General features: G+C 46.8%; 1 protein-coding gene across 2 annotated transcripts; it reads right to left on the bottom strand.

The window, feature by feature from the left end:
- Window positions 1–1,433: 1,433 nt before the first annotated feature.
- On the bottom strand, window positions 1,434–18,625 carry Sall2 (spalt like transcription factor 2). Of its 2 annotated transcripts, none has more exons than XM_034497947.2 (2): window positions 18,289–18,625; window positions 1,434–5,929 (listed from the first exon to the last, which is right to left on the bottom strand). In XM_034497947.2, the coding sequence occupies exons 1-2, from the start codon at window positions 18,359–18,361 to the stop codon at window positions 2,991–2,993; spliced, it is 3,012 nt and encodes a 1,003-aa protein (XP_034353838.1). In that variant the 5' UTR covers window positions 18,362–18,625; the 3' UTR covers window positions 1,434–2,990. The 2 variants fall into 2 exon arrangements, with proteins under 2 accessions (XP_034353838.1, XP_034353839.1); XM_034497948.2 differs by lacking the exon at window positions 18,289–18,625 and adding an exon at window positions 6,311–6,606.
- Window positions 18,626–20,314: the final 1,689 nt, after the last annotated feature.

The raw sequence follows: 20,314 nt of genomic DNA, 5'->3' as shown, positions 1-20,314 counted from the left end.
TATATAATTTCAAAGACAGTTTTGGGGGCTAGAGATGACTTAGTGTTTAAGAGTACTGACTGTTCTTCCAAAGGACCTGGGTTCAATTTCCAGCACCCACATAACAGCTCACAACTGTCTGTAACTCCAGGATCTACACAGATATACATACAGGCAAAATACCAATGCACATTAAAAAAAAAAAAAAAAAAAAAAAAAAAAAAAGACAAGTTTCTCTACTGGATATTGTAGTTGTAAGGCTTTAACTCAGTTCTTGGGAGGGAGAGGCAGGTGGATTTCTGTGAGTTTGAGGCTAATCTGCTCTATCTAGTGAGTTCTAGGACAGCAAGAGCTATATAAAAAGACACACACACACACTCTCTCCCACTTACACACACACACACACACACACACACACACACACACAGAGGTTCTCATGTATCCCAGGCTGGTCTCTAATTCACTGCATAACTGAGCAGGACTGTGACTAATTACTAAGTAAGTACTCTCCCAACTGAGTTACACTCCTAGCTCTTCTTCACACTATCTTCATTGTTTTGTTTTGTTTTTCAAGAAGAGGTTTTTCTATGTAGCCCTGGCTGTCCTGGAACTAGTCCTTGTAGACCAGGCTAGCCTCAATCTCAGAGATCCACCTGCCTCTGCCTCCCCAGTGCTGGGATTAAAGATGTTTACCACCATCCCCCAGCTTGCGTTATTGTTTTTAAAAGTTATTTTATTTTGTATGTTTGTGTCTGCTTGAACGTGTATTTGTATGACTTGTGTGCCTGGTACCCACAGAAGCCAGAAGAGGCCATCAGATCTCCTGGAAATTGAGTTAAGAGATAGTTATGAGTCACTACACGAGTACTGGGAATTGAACCTGGGTCCTCTGGAAGAGCAGCCAGTGAGCCAGGGCTTCTAACTGCTGAGCCATCTCTCCAGCCCCTTTGTTTGCATTCTTAATAGCAAGATCTTCATTTATTGGTAGAACTTTTACCCTCTCTGATTATAATGTTGGATCTCAAAAATCGTAAGGTATCATTATCCTGACCTACAGATTCACTGTTGTCATCGGGCTGCTTGAGGTCTGGGAAAGACTGATGAACAGTTTCCAAAGTCAAACAAAACAACACACAAAAAAGTTGTGTTTTGGTAGGAAGTGGTTAAAAAAAAAAAATAAATCCTAAAGGAAAACCTAGATATTGCCTGTACACTGGGCAAGTACCTTTTGAAAAATAGAATCTCTGTTTTAAAAAGCCTTTTCCCCCCTCACAGTGAAATCACATCCACTGGAGGGTGTTTGGAAACAAGGCCGAGGAAGTTAAGTATTTCTGCACCATATGTTCAGCTTTGGCAGGAGAAAAAGGTAGGAAGAGAATCTCCATGTTAGGGAATGCCAGAAATATCACACCCCGTCTGGCTATTTAGTCATAAAATAAGGAGAAACACACAAAAACTTGGCCAAAACACCTTTAATGATGAAGGAAAAGATTCTAGTATCTCCCCTCTCTGCTCTTACACATTTCACTGTGTTAGGGAGCTCTGGAGACCTCTACTTTAGAGAATCATCATTGACAGCAGCTAACAGCAAAATTCAGTCTTCTCAGAACTCCTGTTCCACAGGATCCTATGTTAAGAGTAAATACTACATCTCACTACAAGACAGAGAGACAGGGAGGAACCACTTGGAAGCTCTCAATTTCTGGAAAAAAATAAGACATAATCTCTGGCCCAATGGTCAGGCAAAATTAGGGAGGAAAGGGGTTTTGAGAAGACAACAAGGGAAGTACAAGGGGTGAGGGAATAAAATAGGGAGTCATCTAAAACTACAAACATTCTAGTGGCAGGAAGCCCCCCATGACCCCTGGTGCCTCTGCACACCACATCATTATTAGCTCAAAGAAAATGTTCATATTCACAAGAGCTGAACATCAAGTCCCCTTACATCAAGTTCAGTTCTTCATCAAATAGATTCAAACAGTAATGCCTGTTTTGGCCATCATTGCTTAAATAACCATCCTTACCAACAAGGCTCTTCAGAGTCAAGAACTTCATACTTTCTAAAATATCACATGAGAGACCTCTTGGTAAGAAACCTGCTTGGTTGGTTGAGAAGCCATGATGAGAAGCTGAAGGAGTCCTGGCATCTTGACCAGCCACTATCTTTACCTTAATGTGGAGAGTCAAGGGAAATATTGAAAAAAGGATCTCGGTCCTTCATTTGCTCCTAGGGTTGAACCTCCTAGGGTTGAGCTACCAACTACTAGAAGAGTATCTTCATTGCCAGTACCCTCTGGAGCAGAGGGAAGGAGAAAGAAGTTCTAGTTACTTCTTTCTTCTGGTGTGCTTGTTGGGCACAGCCTCAGCTACAGGAGGCTGAAGTAGGAGGGAGGCTATGCTCTCCTCTGCCTCCCTGGATCATGTCGTTGGAGACACCTTGTCAAGCACAGTTCCTGGGCTTTGACAGCAATGACTGTGCTAGGGCTCAAGTGGCAATGCCGGTAGATCTAGAACTCCAGGGCCCAGTGGAAAACTGTGTAGTAGTTGCAGAAAGAAAAGAAACCAACCACCACTCACAAGCTTCTCAAGAAGGTCCTGGCCCAAGAAAAGTCTTGAGGGGTGACTTGGTCAAGATCACCCAGGGGTAGCACTGGGCTTGCCATGAACAGTTGCCAGCCCCTTTGAACAAGGCTGCCATTCCAAAGATGGGGGTTCTAGTATACCTGCCAGAGGGAAAGGGAGAAGAAAGAGCTCCCCCTTGAGAATGTCAAATCTATAGGGAATTTGTTTCCCTTAGTTACATAGAACAAACAGGTGATAAAAATTTTCTTAGGGGACATTCCCTTTCAAAGGCCATTGTCAAGCTCAGGGAGTAGAGAGAAGCCACTAGAAACATCATGTCAAAACTCGAGAAAAGACAAGAAGAGGGATGAGTAAATCTTGGAGGTCCTCCTATTGAGCTCTCAGTTTCTGTTCTCTGGGTCATAGAGGACCAAGTACAGAAAACAGGCTCATGGGATGGCCGGGTCATCTTTTCGAGGGAATGGGGAGAGCCCTGGAGAAGGGATGGAAGAGGGACAGCCAGGGACCAACGAAAGAGTAGCAATATTCTGAGGGCCATGGGGTGCAAAGGGTGGTACCTGGTGGTGAGCCAACAGCACGTGCTTCTTGAGGGTAGCTCGGTCAAGGAAGCCCTGCCTGCAGAAGACACAAGTGAAGAGTGGCCCATCCTTGGGATGGGTCTTCTGGTGCTCCTCCAGAGCTGTCTGGGTAGGAAAGCTCTGGCCACATACTTCACAGGACTTTCTGCTGCTGCTCTCTCCTGGCTCCTTTTTCATGGCTTCTGGTAAGGTCAGCTCTTCCACCAAAGGGGTGCTGGTGCCCTCCCCTTCTTGGGTGAGTGCTGCAATCGGGCTTGAGGTTCCCTCCAGTTTGGCCTCTTCCTCCATGCCTCCAGAAACATCACTGGTTCCCTGCTCCATAGGTTGGGTATGATCCAGGTTGTCGGGTGGTGGTGGAGGTGGCGGCAGAGCGTGTTGAGTGGATGTCTCATTACTATCCATCTCCTTCCCGGTGGTGGGTACTACTACCGATGTTGCCACTTCCTCCTCTGCCCCAGATACCTCTTCGGAGTCACCTCGTACTGATATGGCCTTCTCTCCCCCACTCTCTGAGCCTCTTCCTGCTAGGGAATCTTCATCTGTCACGTCTTCCTCTTCTTCCTCATCCTCTTCCTCTTCCTCAGACATTTCCTCTTCTGGAGATGGCTGCTGGGATTGCGGCTGGGGGAAACTCCCTGGTCCAGGGGCTGTAGACTGCTCAGAGCTGTTTTCCTGGGCGGCCCCCCCACTTTCGGGAAGTGCAGAACCTCCGTTGGGGATCTGGCCCCCCAGGTGCATCCGAACATGTTGTTGCAGAGTGACAGCATTTGTGAACTTCTTCTGGCAAATGGGGCAGGAGTTCTGGGCCCGGGCAGCCGGACTGGTCTTGTGACCCACGAAATGTGCGCGCAAATTGCCCCTCGTGGAGAAAGCTCTGCCACACACTTTACACTTGAAGGGCCGCTCACCTCCATGTTGGCCATAATGCAGGCGTAGAGCCCGAGGGCAACTCAGCACCCGGAGACAGATGACACACTGGTTAGGTCCAGAAGCGGAGGATGAAGGTGCAGGGGCAGAAGTAGTGGGAGCTCCCGAGGCAGTAGAAGCAACCGCCACAGCTCCTTGGCGGTCAATCTTTTCTACTAGTTGCTGCAGCTTTGAGGTCTCCGAAGGTGAAGCCCCCAAGGGTTCTAGCACATAAGGGAAGGGGAAACTTCCAGTCGACTTCAAGTGATTAGTAAGCAGTGCCCAACTCGGTAGTGATGTCACCAGCTTACTTAGCTGCATTCGGGTAGCCGATCCACTGTCTGCTACTCCAGTGATGGCAGAGCCCTCACTCCCTGGGGGAGTATTCTCATCAGCTTTACTCTTTGGCTCCACTGCCTTCATGAGCACAAACTTGTTGAAAGTAGGGAGCCCAGGAGCCACTGCTGTGCTTGTACCAGTGGAGAGCAGTGTCAGGCTCTCGGTGGCACTGAGTGCTGTGGTGGAGGCCACTAGAGGTTTGCGTTCAACACCTCCGCCTGGAGTGGCTGCCTCCTCTTCTGCCTTCTCTGGTGGCACAGACATTCCATAAGGAAGCCCACTGCTGGTGATGACGTAGTCTAGGTGCTCTGGTACTGGGTGTGGATTCATTTGCACATGTGGGTACTTCTCACGATGCCGGTGGAAATGTACTTTGAGGTTGCCCCGAGTAGTGAACCGGTTACCACAGACGTTGCACTTATAGGGCCTCTCACCAGTGTGGGAACGAAGATGTATCTGCAGGGCGCTGTCACTGCCAAATACTTTTGCACAAAAGCGGCATTTGTGCCTTCCACCTGGCTTCTCCAAGGAACTGATAACTTCCCCATAGCCCAGCTCACCGCTTCCATTCTTTGGCTTCAGAAGCCCTGGGGAGGCCGCAGCCTCAAGGCCCCTTGCTGCCCCAAGACACTGAGCTGCCAGGAGTCCTGTGGTGCCTGGGAATGCCAGATGAGGTGAGGCAATCAGCTGATCGGTGCTGCCTGGCAGGGCAGGGGAGGGGGCAGGAGTGGGTTTGTGGCTTCGCCCAACCCCTCCTACAGAGAAGGGATGCTGTGATCCCAGTGGATGGTAAAGGTGGAAAAAAGCCTGCTTCGGTGGTTCTGTTCCTGAGGAGGAAGACGATGAAGAGGAAGATGCCAGTGTCTTGCCAGTTTGCGCTGGCTTGATGGGACTGAAGAGAGGGAGTAGGGGCTTGGTAGAAGAGGCAGTCCCTGTCCCAGGTAGCTCTGAGGGACTGGCAGGGGCACCCACCGTCTGCCCTAAGGAGCCAAGTAGCAGCACCTGGCGGCAGATTTGCTCAGTCATCTGCATCTGATGAATCTGGCGCTGCTGCAGCACCCGCAGCTCTTCCAAGATCAGTGGAATGTTCAAGTGGCCACTGCCTACACCTGGAGGGGGAGGGGGTGGAGGAGGAGGGGGTGCAGGGGTGGATTCTGGAGGTAATGGGGTTGCTCCCAGCTTGGGACTGGCCAAGATCAGGCCCCCACCTCCCCCAGCCGCTGTACCTGTGGCAGCGACCAGGAAATGCCCAGAAGATTCCTCTCCCCTCCGCTCTGGACCCCAGGTGGGATCCGGGGGCCCAGAGGACCCAGAATCTGGGGGATTGCTGTGCTCTGTGTCCATGACCTGGGACCTACTGTGGCCCTCTGGTCGAGGCGCAGAGGAAGCTGAAGAGTTGCTGGGGTTCTCCTGGGCCCCAATTATCACCATTACCGGTGGGTCAGTGCAACACGCGTTCTGGTGAGCAAGGAATTCGGTCGGGTCAGAGAATTGTGCGCAGCATTTGGCACAGACTTGGGGGTGGTCTTCCTCGCTAGCATCACCTGGGGATAAGACAAGGAGAAAGTGTGGGTAATGCGGTTGTGTTGGATAACGGAGGCTCTAAAGAACGGGCGGTCCAGGAACCTCCGGTTAGGGTCGGAAGACAAGCTTACAGTCAGACCCTGCAGGAAGCTAGCGCTCAGACGGGACCCGACTCTCGTGGTTCCTGGACACCCAGCAAAAGGAGGGTTGGGGAATAGGGCGCCCACTCTCCGAGCCTCCTCCGTTACCCCTCCCCCCCTCCTCTGGCCCAGGAAGGGTGGGAATGGATAGGAGAACTGGGGCTTATGTGCAAAATCACACATTTTATCCGCCCACTTAAAGTCCTTACACGCGAGCGTCCCCTTGGCCCCCATCTCTGCCCAAGCCTGGCCCTACCGCACCTCTGCGCTCCGCAGGCTCCCCGCAGGGCCCCCCGAGTCGAGAGCTGCTCCCGGTTTCCTGCGCCATGGCCGTGAGAAGTGGAAGGCGGGATGGGATAGGACACAATGGGTATCCGGTCTGGGGAGGCCGCTGGCGCTGCGGCAGTCTCTGCACCCAGCGGCCCAGACTGCGGAGGAGATCGGCGGTGGCGGGGGCAGGGAGCAGCGGCGGAGCGGGGGAGGGGAGCGAGAAGGCGCGGAGGAGGGGAGGAGCTGGAGCGCGAAAGCTGGTAGTGGGGAGATGGGGGAGGAGAGTTTGTGGGGAGAAGCTGCCAGGGAGGGAGACGAAAGCTAGAGGAGGAGAGCGGAGAGTGCGGGGGCGGGGGGGGGGGGGGCGTCTAGGAAGCTTTACTCCGGCTCTGGGTCAGGTGTCAGTGAGGCACCTCGGGGGCCCACTGTGCCCTACCCTCTGCCAGCTCCCCACCCCAGATGTCTTTATCCTAGCTGCTTCCACGGGGTCAGGCCCAAGCCCACAGTGAGAAACACTGCCGGCTCAATAGAATAAGGCGATAGGCTTCAGTAATTTTTCTTTGGATAAAGGATCTGCTGAGCTTGGAAAACGTGGATTCCAAAGGGTGGTCTGCCCGCCTCAGAGGTCGGAGGACAAGAATGGGAGGAGCGGCCTCAAACACCCACCCCTTACCAGCTCGCACACCGCAGAATGATCTCAAGTTTTGTCTTCACCCTTACTCCCATCCTACCCTCATCTCTCTTCACAAAAGAAGTTTGGGGGGGTGGGTGGGCGGGGAGGATTGCAAGATAGAATTCCCAAGGGAGTCATTTGAGGGCCCCTTCTTGAGGAACACTAAGCCCTTCCCCCAGAATTATAGCTCAACACAAGCCAGGCCACCGGCTCTACACCAAATGCAGAGTTCCTACTTTAAAAAAGCCCTCTCCAGTTCAGTACCCTCTTTCCACCCCCACACCCCCCCCCCACCAGCAACAACCCTCCCTGCCTAATGCGGACAATTAAATAAGATATTAGCTTACAAAGGCCTAAGGAGGTCCACCCAGCTCCAACCTCGGGGGAGGGGCGCTTCTTCTGAAACAATGGGGAAGATGCGGAATGGGCTTTCACAGTCTGCCGCTCAGGATCCAAAGCTCCTAACGGCCCCAAGCGGATTTCAATTCCTAAATAAGACTGACACCTGCTCACCTCCGTCGGGCCCTGCCTTTTATTCAAAGGGACTGATAACTTCCCTATAGCCCAGCTATGGTGCCTCAGACCAGCTAATCAGCATTTTTTTTCTTCCTTGAAATGAGATTTAAAGGGTCCCCCACTTCCTAAAATCCCATATTTTTACATGTAAAAAAGTGATCTCAGGTCTTGGATTTGTGTTTTGGTGGTAGGAATAAAAAAAAACCCTCATAATGTTCCTTTTTCTTTTCTTTCTTTCTTTCTTTCTTTCTTTCTTTCTTTCTTTCTTTCTTTCTTTCTTTAAAAAAAAAAAATATTTAGTGTAGCCCAAGCTGACTTTGAAGTAAGCAACCTTCCTGCCTCAGCATCCCAAAATCTAGGACTACAATTATGGCTTCTTAATTATTGTTTGTTTTTGAGACATGGTCTTTGTAGCTGAGTCTAGTGGTAAACTCCCAACCTTCCTCCAACTCTGCAATCACAGTCTTCCCAGTTCTGTTTTTGCCTGGCTGATAAACTGGAGCCAGTTACACATAATACGCCACCATCCCAACTTTTTAAAGAAACAGTATTTTACAACACTATCTTTATCAGAAAGATATTTTGAAAGCAGACAAATTGCAAACCATTTGTTTTTGTGGGGCTGGCGATGGAACTTTGTACCAGGTGCCCCACCACAAAGCTGTATGCCTAGACTAGAAAATGCTAGAAGCATAGTCTTAACATATGTGGAATTTTTCCCCTCCAAAAGAGAATATAAATTAGGAACCTTTTTTAAATTTGAAGGGCCTTAAATATTATGGATTAGGGAATTTATATTTTTAATAAGAGAACCTAAAATACACATACAACTAAAACAATATCTTTTTACTTGTTGATTGGCTTTTTTTACATAGGGTCTCCTGTAGTCCAGGCTGACCTCAAACTCACTACATAGCTAAGGATGGCTTGGCTCCTTCTGCTTCCCATGGACTCAGATTATTATAAACCTGACCCACCATGTCCACTGCACCCCAGCACCATTGTAGGGAGTGACCCTAGGATCCCACAAATGCTAGAGCAAGAACTCCACTGCTGAGTGACATCCTCGTCCTCCATCCCCCAATCTTGATAATTTCTCAGTAGTATCACTGGCATATGTCTAGGTTAAAGAGTGGGGGGGAGGGGGGGGAGGGGGGGAGGTGGTGGCGCGGTGGTGGCGCGCGTCTTTAATCCCAGCACTTGGGAAGCAGAGGCAGGCGGATTTCTGAGTTCGAGGCCAGCCTGGTCTACAGAGTAAGTTCCAGGACAGCCAGGGCTACACAGAGAAACCCTGTCTCGGAAAAAAAAAAAGTCTGGGGGGGGGGGGGAAGGTTATGTGCCCCAATCTAATCAAAATTTCAGTACATACTTGAGAGTGGTGGCACATACCTTTGACCCAAGCACTCAGGAGGCAGTTAGTTCCAAAGCCAGCCTGTTCTACATAAGGAGCTCCAGACCAGCTGGGGTTATATAGTGAGACCCTGTCTAAAAAAAAAAAAGTAAACAGCGACTGTATTTATAAACTGAAAACAGCTGGACAGTTGTGATGCATGCCTTTAATCCCAGCACTACAAGCAGAGGGAGGTGAATGAATCTCTGAGTTTGAGACCAGCCTGGTCAAATAAATAAATAAATAAATACACAATCTTATGTTTTAAAACTTCAGATAATCTCAGGGCTGGAGAGATGGTTCAGTGGTTAAGAGTACTGACTGCTCTTCCAGAGGTTCTGAGTTCAATTCCCAGCAACCACATGGTGGCTCACAACCCTCTGTAATGAGATTTGAAGCCCTCTTCTGGCATGCAGGTGTACATATAGATACAACACTTGGTTATGCTGGGCAGTGGTGGCGCACGCCTTTAATCCCATCACTTGGGAGGCAGAGGCAGGTGGGTTTCTGAGTTCGAGACCAGCCTGGTCTACAGAGTGAGTTCCAAGACAGCCAGGGTTACACAGAGAAACCCTGTCTCAAAAAACCCAAAAAACAAACAAACAAACAAACAAAACAAACAAAAAAACCCCACTTGGTTATATAAAAATGGTTTTTAAAAAAAAGACAAGAAAAAAAAACCAGATAATCTCAGAGATTTTAGCCTTATGAGACGCATGAATCAGAGCACTGAAATAGACGAGCTAGCTCTGCTTCTCTAAGACCTGACCCTTGCAAATGGAGATGGAGTTCAGAGTTTCAGTTTGTCCAAGACACAGCTAAGTGCAGTGTGCTTTAGTTTTACAGATAAGGAAACTCAAGCTCACAGAGGTTAAGTGACTTTTCCAAGCCCACAGAGGAATTCAGGGGAGCCATGATCACCACGCTGGCTCCTGTCCAGCTTCCCATGTGCATCCTGAAGCTGGAGAAAGGGGCCTGTGTGACTCCTCCCTACCTGTTTGTTCTTTGCCCTCAAGTCAGAGAGGAGGAATCAGATGGAGACTTTCTACAGAGCATTTGTTAATTAGCACTGAACATTTGATATCCAGTTGCTGTTCTGTCAAGTCCTTGGACAAGAAAAGAAATCCTTTTCTTTTCTCCTTCTCCTGGGAAACAGTGTCCCCTTTCTTGCTTTGTAATGAAATGTGCTTTCTGATGTGTCATTTGATCTACACCCTTTAAGGTAAATTTAGTCCCTGGTGAAAGGTGATGTATCAACAGCCACCGGTAAGAGGAACCATCCACTCCTCAGCACCCCCTTTTCACTTACTGCCTATCCTGAAAAAGGGAGCAAGAATCTTGTGCAAACAGGACTAAAGTCACAAAACACAGGAACATGCTAAGCAGGTAATGGTACACTTAGCAGAAAATGTGAGGTGGACTGTCCTAGGCCACAAAGAGTCTGTGATGACCTGCACATGCTTGTTCAAATTTATGAAGAGCTGAGAAAAGTAAAATCAAAACAAACAAGTAGCTTCTCTTCTAGGCCTAGTGCCCAGAGGCTGGGTGTCTAGATCAGTAAGTAGATAGGATGCTTGGCACAAGCACAAAATCCTGGGTTCAATCCCCAACATAAACCAGGCACACCTGTAATCCCAGCACTCTGGAGTTGGAGGCAGCTGAATCAGAAGGTCAAAGGTATCCTTATTAACTTCAACATAAGTTGGTGGCTAGCCTGAACTACATAAAACACTATCTGAAAAATAAACAAAAAACCTGGTCTCCAGATAAGCTGCTTCAGTCTTGGGAGAGAATGGTTAGGAAGAACACAGTCACAACAAAACAACATGGGGCCTGGGCAGCAGAGTGGCATATCTAAAAGGTGGCTGTCAGCCTTTACTGTCCTAGAATTGCCTTTAGAGCTTTAGGACACTCTGATGTCTTGGGCTGGGGCTGTAACTCAGTAAGAGTCCCTGAGTTCAATCACAAACAGTAGAAGAAAGAAAGAAAGAAAGAAAGAAAGAAAGAAAGAAAGAAAGAAAGAAAGGAAGGAAGGAAGGAAGAAAGAAAGAAAGAAAGAAAGAAAGAAAGAAAGAAAGAAAGAAAGAAGAGAGAGAAAGACACACACACACTCAAACCAATCAAACAAAAAATGCATCTCAAGGCTAAAATAAATTCAAAGGCCCTTAGGGCAGGATCCCAGCATCTTCACCATCATCACCACTGTCATAACCATCATCATTATTAGTTTGAAACAAAATCTTACTATGTAGCTCTGAGTCTGGGACTTGTAGGTCAGACTGGCCTCAAACTCAGAGATCGACCTGCTTTGAGATTAGCGGTGTTTGACACCACCGCCTAGCAAGCGTTAGTTTTCTTTTTTTCCCCAAAAGATCTATTTATTTATTTTATGTATAATAGTACATTGTAGCTGTCTTCAGACACACCAGAAAAGGGCATTGGATCCCATTACAGAGCCACCACGTGATTGCTGGGAACTGAACTCAGGACCTCTGGGAGAACAGTCAGTGTTCTTAACCGCTGAGCCATCTCTCCAGCACAAGCATTAGGTTTTTTATGAAGTTTCTCACTTATTCCACTGTACAGCTGAAGGCTGAGAATGTAGCTTTCAGTGGGAGAGCACTGACCTAGCACAAACTGAGGCTCTGAGTGTAATCCTAAGCGAACACATGCATGTGTACACACACACACACACACACACACACACACACACTGGGCATTTTGGTAAATGCCTGTCACTTCAGCATCTGGCTGTGCCACTATTTAATTTCTGAGCTACATAGAGTAAGACCCTGACATACATTACAGATACAAACTGTATGTTGAAAGGAAAGTGCTGCTGCTGTCCAGTGGCCACAGGCTTTGGGTTCCGTGTCCAGCACACGCATAATCTCAATAATCCCAGCCCACAGCACACAAAAAGAGGCCACTACTCCAACAACAGAGCTTCAAGGACTGTCCTCGTCACACCTTCCCCTATTCCTCACAAATGGTACCTGAATTAAATCATTACTCAGCAGCAGCCTTTATAAATATAAATAGATTTGTAAATGCCACCAAGATCACTTTTCAGAGACTGCCCCATGGTCTCTTTTCTCGGTCTTCTCTACTAAACTCACACCCATCAGTTTTTGCCAAACCAAACTACTATACTGAAACCTATGGATGCACCCATGGCCTGTTCCACATGGTGGACAGGAGGCAAGATGAAAGACACCTGTGTGGAATTTGTGTGACTTTTGAAGCTCAAAGGCATTTTAGAGATCTAACCTTCACTGAACACAAATGGTCAATTAAAGTCCCAGTTTTGGTTGTTTTTTTTTTTGTTGTTGTTGTTTTTTTTTTTTCAATTTGAGAAGAATCTCTGTCTCTAACACACACACTTTCTCTGTCTCTTTCTATATGTCTCTCTCTCTCTTCCTTTCTTTCATCTTGAAACAGGGTCTCATTCTGTATCCCTGGTTGGCTTGAAACTTACTCTGAATACCTGGCTACCTGGAACTCACAGAGATCCATTTATCTTTTCTCCTGAGTGCAAAGATTAAAATTGTGTGCCACCTTGCCTTTTTCTTTTCTTTTCTTTTTTCTTTTTTTTTCTTTTCTTTTCTTTTTTTCTTTTTTCTTTCTTTTTTTTTTTTTTTTTAAGACAAGGTTTCTGAGTAGCCTTGGCTGTCCTGAAACTGGCTCTGTGGACCAGTTGGCCTCAAACTCAGAGCTCTGTCTGCCTCTGTCTCCAAGTACTGGGATTAAGGGCAGGCACTTGCTGTTTTGCAGAGGACCAGGTCTGGTTCTCAGCACCCACAGGGGAGCTCACAACTGACTGTAACTCCAGTTCTACAGGATCTGACACTCTCTGCCACCTTTTTCTGGCCTCCATGAGCACCAAGCACACATGTAGAACATTGACATATATGCAAGCAAAACACCCATATACATAAAATAAAAATATCTAAAATAATAATGATAGTGAAATGAAGGAGGCAGCTGGATGTGGTAGCATCAGCATTTGGATGGCTGAGGCAGGCAGATCTTTTGTGAGTTCAAGACCAGCCAGGGCTACTTAGTGAGACCCTACCTCAGAATAAATAACAAACAAATAAGTCAGTGTAGAGGAGCTGATGATAGAGGAGTTGGAAGGAATAAAATGAAGGAAGTGCAAGTCCAGCACTTGCATGTGTCTCCAGTGAGTACTATGGTCTGGTGGCCCATACCTGAGATCCAGATGGGTGTGTGTGGTGACTTGGGCCTCTGATCCAAGGACTTGGGGGGTTGAGGCAGAAGGATCAGGGATTCACAGATAGCCAGTGTGAGCTACATGATGCTGTCACCAAAACAAAACCAAGCAACCAAAACACAAAACAAAATGGGGGTGGGGGTTGGGTTTCCCTTCCTTGAAACCTTAGGAAAGAAAGGATTTGTCCAGGGTTAAAAGTCATATATCCTTGAGCTCCAGACGAATTTGAAAACCCAGTTTTCCCAGAAGGAGAGTGAAGGGCAGTGTGGTGCCCACCTTTAATCCCAGCACTCAGGAGGCAGAGGCAAGCAAATCTCTTTGAGGTCGAGGCTAACCTGGTCTACAGAGTACCAGAATAGCAAACCAAATAGAGAAACTCTGTCAAGAACAGACAAATAAAAAACAAAACAAACAAAAAAACAAAAAAGAAAAAAAAAAAGTGGGTTTCTGCTTCCTTATCCCAGATTCTAGCTAAGCCTGAGTCAATCAGTCTCTCTACCTACCCGTCTCCCATTCTTTCTTGATAGTCTAGAGTTGCTCAGACTAGCCTTGAACTCATGATCATCCTGCTTCAGCCACAACACAGACTTCTAAATTACTTTCTGTCCACTTAGAGATATATTCTTTCTGATGCCCACCGCAGCAGGTACTAAAACTGAAGTCCCAGGAGGTTAAGAAGCCTGAGAGGTGAGCCCTCTCTTTCATGTGTAAGGTGCCCTATTTTTGCCTTTCTTGCCTTTGCTATTCTTGTTGTCTGCCAACTCCCTTCTCTCCCTCCAGGTCTGCACGGCTGTTGTCCTGGTTTCTCCTCACTAAATATCTGGGTTTCTAATCATTTCCCAGATGCACTAGTTAACATTTCCTCCAGTTTCGTCCCTTATGCTCTCTAATTCTGATACCTAGACTCTATAGGGGAGAGATTCTCTTTCTTTCTCCAGAGTTAAGTAAATAGACTGTTTCCTGCTCATCACTTATGTGCAGTAAGTATTTTGTTAGGTTTTGGTGTCTAGTCAGGAAGCTATGCAAGAAGAAAGTGGAAAAATAGGTCTCTCAGGGCTGTTTCTTAAAGGCACAATAGCAATGCACTCTAAGTTTACAGGTAAGCAAAGGACAGCAGTTCTTATTTAGTGTAAGCATTGCTTTGTGTGTAGACAAAATGAAGGGCCTCATGCATGCTGTTTCCCTGAGTTACATCCTGAATCCTTCCTGTCTAACTCTGGGCTATGCTCTGGGGTAGAAGGAAAGGTTGGAAGCATAATGATGACATAGTTGTTAGTGGATTCTGTGTAAAGGATAATGCAGGGCCCCATGAATGTAAGGGAATCTCTTTATCTTTCCACGATAGCCCAGTCCTTTTAGAGACACCTCTATGAAAAGGGGAGAACGACAATTTATATGTTATGTGCTTATAAGAGAGGAGAGAATTTTGGAGAGCCATGTCAAATTGCAGGAGAGAGCCAACAAGCCTCCATTCAGGTCATGAAAGGAGACTAGGTAAGGATGTCTCTAAGGAGTTCTGTTATGGAAACCCTTAGGAGTTCTTTCTGTTCCCTTCCTCCCTCCATTTCTCCCTTCCCTTTGTCCTTCCTTTCTTTTTCTTTTCTTGGATGGTCTTGATCTCACAGAGATTGACCTGTCTTTGTCTCCTGAGCACTGGGATTAAAGTTGAGTTCCACCATGCCCAGGACTTTAGGAGTTCTTAAAATAGACTTTTAAAAAATGTATTTATTGGGCTGGAGAGGTGGCTCAAGGGTTAAGAGCACTGACTGCTCTTCCAGAAGTCCTGAGTTCAATTCCCAGCAACCACATGGTGGCTCACAACCATCTGTAATGGGATCTGATGCCCTCTTCTGGTGTGTCTGAAGACAGCTATAATTGTACTCAGATACATAAAATAAAGAAATCTTTTTTTTTTTTTTTAAAGTATTTACTTATATTTTATATGTATGAGTGTCCTGCCTGCATCTGTGTACACACCACTTTCAGGCCTGGTACCCATGGAAGCCAGAAGAGGGCAATGGGTCCCCTGGCACTAGAATTACAGATGGTTGTGAGCTGCCATGTTGGTGCTGTAAATTTAAACTGGGTCCTCTGGTAAAGCAATCAGTGCTCTTATGCCTTAGAGCAAATCTTCAAACAAACAAACAACAACAAACAAGAGTTGTAGGACAGCCAAAGCTACACAGAACATCACCGCCCATATAAAACAGGCAGGACCCCTTGACCTCACTCTCTTCTTTTTCCATCTTCTTCCCTCCACCTTTGCCCTATCTCCTGAATAAACCTCCCCCCACCCCTGGAACCATGTGGTCTGGAGTGGTCTGTTCTGAGCTGCGGTTGGACATCTGAGCTAACAACTAACAACAGAGAAACCCTGTCTCACAAAAACCAAAACCAAACAAACAAAAAAATCTACAATCTATGATTTATTTTTATTATTTATTATTATTATGATTGTAGTAGTAGTAGTCATTGTGTGTGTGTGTGTGTGTGTGTGTGTGTGCATATGCCATGGACCAACTGTTTTTCAACCTGTGTGTTGCGACCTCTTGGGGATCAACCAACCCTTGCACAGGGGTTGCCTAAGACCATCAGAAAACAGATATTTACCTTATGGTTTATAACAGTAGCAAAATTACAGTTATGAAGCAGCAACAAAAACAATGCTATGGTTGGGGCCACCACATCGTGAGGAACGGTGTTAAAGGGTCAGGTCGCAGCATTAGGAGGGCTGGGAGTGCTGCCCTGGACAGGGTGCTGGAGTCAGCACTCTCCTGCTTAAGGCAGATCAACAGAAGTTTCTTTCTAATGCTTCCTTGCTCCCTATGTTACCTTTTGCCTTTGCTACAAATACAAAGTTGACCTAAATTTTCCTGCTTCATAGGGTGTAAGCCCTTCCGGTTTCTATAGGAATGGATTTACAGCAGTGTCACTACGCTTCCAGGTATCCAGAACCCTCCAAGTCAAACTGTACCCCAAAAGGCTTGAGGATCCAGGATACCTTCTGACTCATGCAGAAAGTTTTCCCTCAGCTTTCCCTGGTGTGGGGAATGGGTGAACAGATGGGAGGAAGGAGAGGAGAACATGCCTCTCGGGGGTTGGGAGGTGTCGTTCAGCATAGTTCCACAATTGAACCAGCAGGGGAGCAGGACTTTGAGGCAACTTGCAGGCTCTAGGGGAAATCTCCTATAGAGCTCGAGGAGGAAACATCCGGCCTACAGCAGCATTAAGGAGGCTTAACGTGTCTCAGGGGGTAAGGATGCCATCACCATAGAACCTCTAAATATGGGCACAGTGGGATCTCAGCCAAGCAATGGCTTGGGGAAGATGGTTCCTACCCCAAACTTAACTTGTTCGTTAAGGTTTCATTGTGTGTGCTGCACTGACTCGACCTAAAGTCATCTTGTACAAGTGGAAGAGACAAGTTCAACCCATAATTAGGTCTAGCCCGCCTACATACAAATACAGCGCCTCAGCGTCCCTCATGTCTTCTAAAGGCAGACTAATGTTGCTGAGAGCTTCCTGAGTGGTCATCGCCCTCACATGTGATAACTGCGACATTTCTTCCTACTAAGTACTTATGGTAGGTGTATCTCTGAGAAATGCCATTTATGCTGGTTATTTCCCCAAAGGGCTTACACAAGTTAATAAGGTAACTAATTATACTCATCCATCTCTGTTTAACAGATGAAAAAACTGAGGCATAGAGAAGTAAAACTAGGGCTGGAGAGGTGGCTCAGCCGTTAAAGGCTAGGCTCACAACCAAAAATATAAGAAAAGTAAAACTAAGCTTGAAAATTTGGTTTCAGAACCCTTATGCATAGTCTTATTTTATATATTTTTAGGCATACCATGTGTGTTTGCTAAGCAAAAGACTGGCCCAGAATTGGACTTTCAGACTTCCATTTTGTGAGCACACATGTAGCCATATTACTTAGTCCAAAACTGTCTTGAGTCTCAGAATCATCTAGACATAGATACCTGTTCCTAGCTCAGCCTTAGACAGTGAGTACCACCAGCCTTAGGGGTATAAGCAAACAGATACATAATTCTTTTCTGCTGACTGAAGAAAAATTCAGTTCGGTTGTCTCTGAGGCATTGAACAATCAGTTCCTAATACCCTCCTCATCCTATCATGGCCTTTCGAATTCGAGTAGTCTAAGACTACACAGACTTTTGCATCCAGCTGTGCTGGTGTATGCCTGTAATCACAGCACACAGAAGCTAGAGGCAGGAGGACCAGTTTAAGGCCAGCTTGACTACAGCTATATAGCCTATTCTCTTCTCCCAGAGGAAATTTGTTGATTAAAAGAAACATACAGCAATTTAGCATGACGGTGCATATTTGTTCAGATGTCTGAGACAGGAGAATTGCCAAAAGTTCCAGACTAGCCAGGAATGCATAGTGACTATAGGGCTGGTCTGGGCTACATCAGGAGATCGCCTCAAAAACTAAAAATAAATAAATAGCAAGATACAGTTATAGCATATGTGAACAGATATGTTAACGCGCACGTTAAGTACTATCTTTGCCTCCCTTAAAGCACAAACCTGAGTCCCTTTACAGGGCTCCTCTTTCAGTTTCCCTTCGGGATAAAGAGGAGCACACCCCCAGGCTAGCCTGTATTCTGACCGACATTAGCTTTCTTCCTCTGGGAGTTCTGCTCTCTGCACAGCGCAACAATGAGAAACTTTATTCTCTTCCCCCCTCAGGGGAACCTTCACGTTTATCCAATTCATTCTCTTGCAACCCAACTCTCCAGAAAGAAGAGGGGGAAATCCCATCCCTAAGAGACGGGTCTTCAGGTCTGAGGACGTTACTTAGCAACGGCACAAAGACCAGTGAGCAAAGAAGGACTTGGAGAGAAAACTCTTGGGTAGAGAAACAGAGCCAGTTTGAAAACTACATTTCATCTAGAGAAAAGCAAGGAAAACAAACAGAATGAATCCCAACAGCAGTGGGGGGGGGGGGGGGTATCTCCTTTGCACGAATCCTCTCCTCATCCTCCAGTCTAGAGTCCTTCACATCCCCAGTGACCATGTCCTGTTCAGGTTTGGCTCATGGCCGAGGTGCCCTCCATTGCCCTGGCCTGAACCATGCAAGCTTTGACTCCTACACCCCCGAACCCCCGCTACCTCCAGCCCCCAGCACCCACCGTTCTCAGAAGCGCTGGGACCTTCACAGTCCGAGATTAACTGTTGGGGTCTCCGCTGCTTTCGCCGAGACATTCCCGAGTAGTGAGCGGTAGGAGAGGGAGGGCACCGCACCGCGCACTAAGTTTTAATGGGGTGACCTGGTCCGATCACCCGGTCTAGTCTGAGGCCAACGGGTGTTGGTCCCCCCGTGCAAACCGCAGAGAAGCAGAGGAATTCTCCTGTCCCAGAGACGGACTGACTAGTGTGACTCTTTCCCGACTCCCTTTCTCTCTCAATCTCCCAAGTCTTTAAAGGAGAGACGCCCCCTTTTTTCCCCTTCAGCTTCTTCCCAACGCTCCTGCAGCTCCTATTGTAAAAGCAAAAATCCTAATCTTTCCGCACACTCTTTTCTTTTGTACTGCAGAGGAAGGGATTTAACCCTCTCCTCCCTGCCAGGACTCTGCCGGCCTCACTGGGACTGCCCAAGGCTTGTTTCTAACTCTTCTCCCCAGTATCTTCCTTTGCGGGCCTTTTTGATTTTCCCATAACCGTGCCTCTGTGATTGACTATGCTCAGCTTCTGGGTTAGAACCTTCAACACAAACTTTCTCATATATATTCATTTTCAGGGCAAGAAGTTAGCTATTGCCAGGTGAAAATGGGAATATGAAATGATAGGTAGACTGAGTAAAAACAGACATTATAATAATCATGTAGATATAGCTTTAATAATTTATACAGATCTCGACTTCTATGATGTATTTTAGTATTAAAACTCTTGAAATTAGCTCAGCAGCTTTTTAAATTTTTAATCAAAAAGTTATTATTTATATGTGTGCATGATTCATGTGTGTATGAGCATTCCTGATCGACATGAATGAATGTGGCAATCAAAGGACAACTTTGTGGAGGTGGTTTTCTCCTTACATCTGGATCCGGGTTTTGGGGATCCAACTCAGCTTGTCAGACTTGACCAGCAAGGGCTAAACCATTGAGCCGGCCCCTAGCAGCCCCTACCCCCACAACACACACACACAAATACACACACACACACACACACACACACACACACACACACACACACCACACACATTTTGTAGTTCTGGTTGGCCTGGAACTCACTGTGTAGACAGGTTGGCCTCAAATTCTCATACATCTGCCTGCCTCTACCTCTCAAGTGCTAGAATTACAGGTGTCACCACATACAACATCCATAGCAGGTTTTATAACACTGCTCTGTACTGGAGATCCTGGTTACAAGTAAATCAGAAGGTGCACGGAGGTTAGGTAGCCTCCCCAAGACTACACACACACACACACACACACACACACACACACACACTGGACATATTTTATTGTGGCAGGAAAGCAGAGTGTCACAAGACAGCTTGTGTGCAAAGAAAAAGGGATACATCCTAAGAAATTTCATCTAAAATAGCAAGCACTATGGGCACTGTCTCTCCTGGTCCCCGCCAGTGGACTCAGTGGAAGGGATGCTTCTGAGAAGACAGGACAGCAGATGATTTCCTTCTGCACTTCAGAAGAAAGGCTCAGAGGAGGCTGTGCTCAGTCCGTGAGTCCTCTTTAATGTCTTCACAGGTAGAAAATAACAGTCAAGGATTTTGTGTGAAGGACCTCTCATGGGTGTCAAGTCAGACCTTTAATAATTTGGCAGGGGGCTGAGCTGCAGTTACCAGCAGAGCATTTGCCTAGATCAGTGAATGGCTTTAGTTTAATCCCTATCACCAAGGGGGGAAAACAAAAAAAGGAATTCATCCAGCTGGGCACACTGTGGCGTACCTGCATTCCTAATACCTAAGAAGCTAAGACAGTAGAATCCTAAATTGAAGGCTAGCACCAGCTACACATATAGATGCTTAGTCAGAAAAACAGCAACAGGCTGCTGTTGTTGTTTTGAGATAGGGCTTTTACTCTGTAGCCCAGGCTAACTTGGAATTCACTGTGTAATCTATGCTAGCCTGGAACTCACAGCAGTCCTCCTGCCTCAACCATTAGCATACTGGGATTATAAACATAAACCACCCCA

This window comes from Arvicanthis niloticus, chromosome 3 (assembly GCF_011762505.2).
Source record: "Arvicanthis niloticus isolate mArvNil1 chromosome 3, mArvNil1.pat.X, whole genome shotgun sequence".
NCBI lineage: Eukaryota > Metazoa > Chordata > Mammalia > Rodentia > Muridae > Arvicanthis > Arvicanthis niloticus.
This window is presented reverse-complemented; position numbering and strand designations above follow the sequence as displayed.

Excerpts from the sequence above, each read along its gene's own strand:
- Sall2 (XM_034497947.2), bottom strand. The coding sequence starts at position 18,361 with ATGTCTCGGCGAAAGCAGCGGAGACCCCAACAGTTAATCTCGGACTGT. Across the intron at positions 5,930-18,288 it reads TCCCAGCGCTTCTGAGAACG|GTGATGCTAGCGAGGAAGAC; the intron begins GTGGGTGCTGGG and ends TCTTATCCCCAG.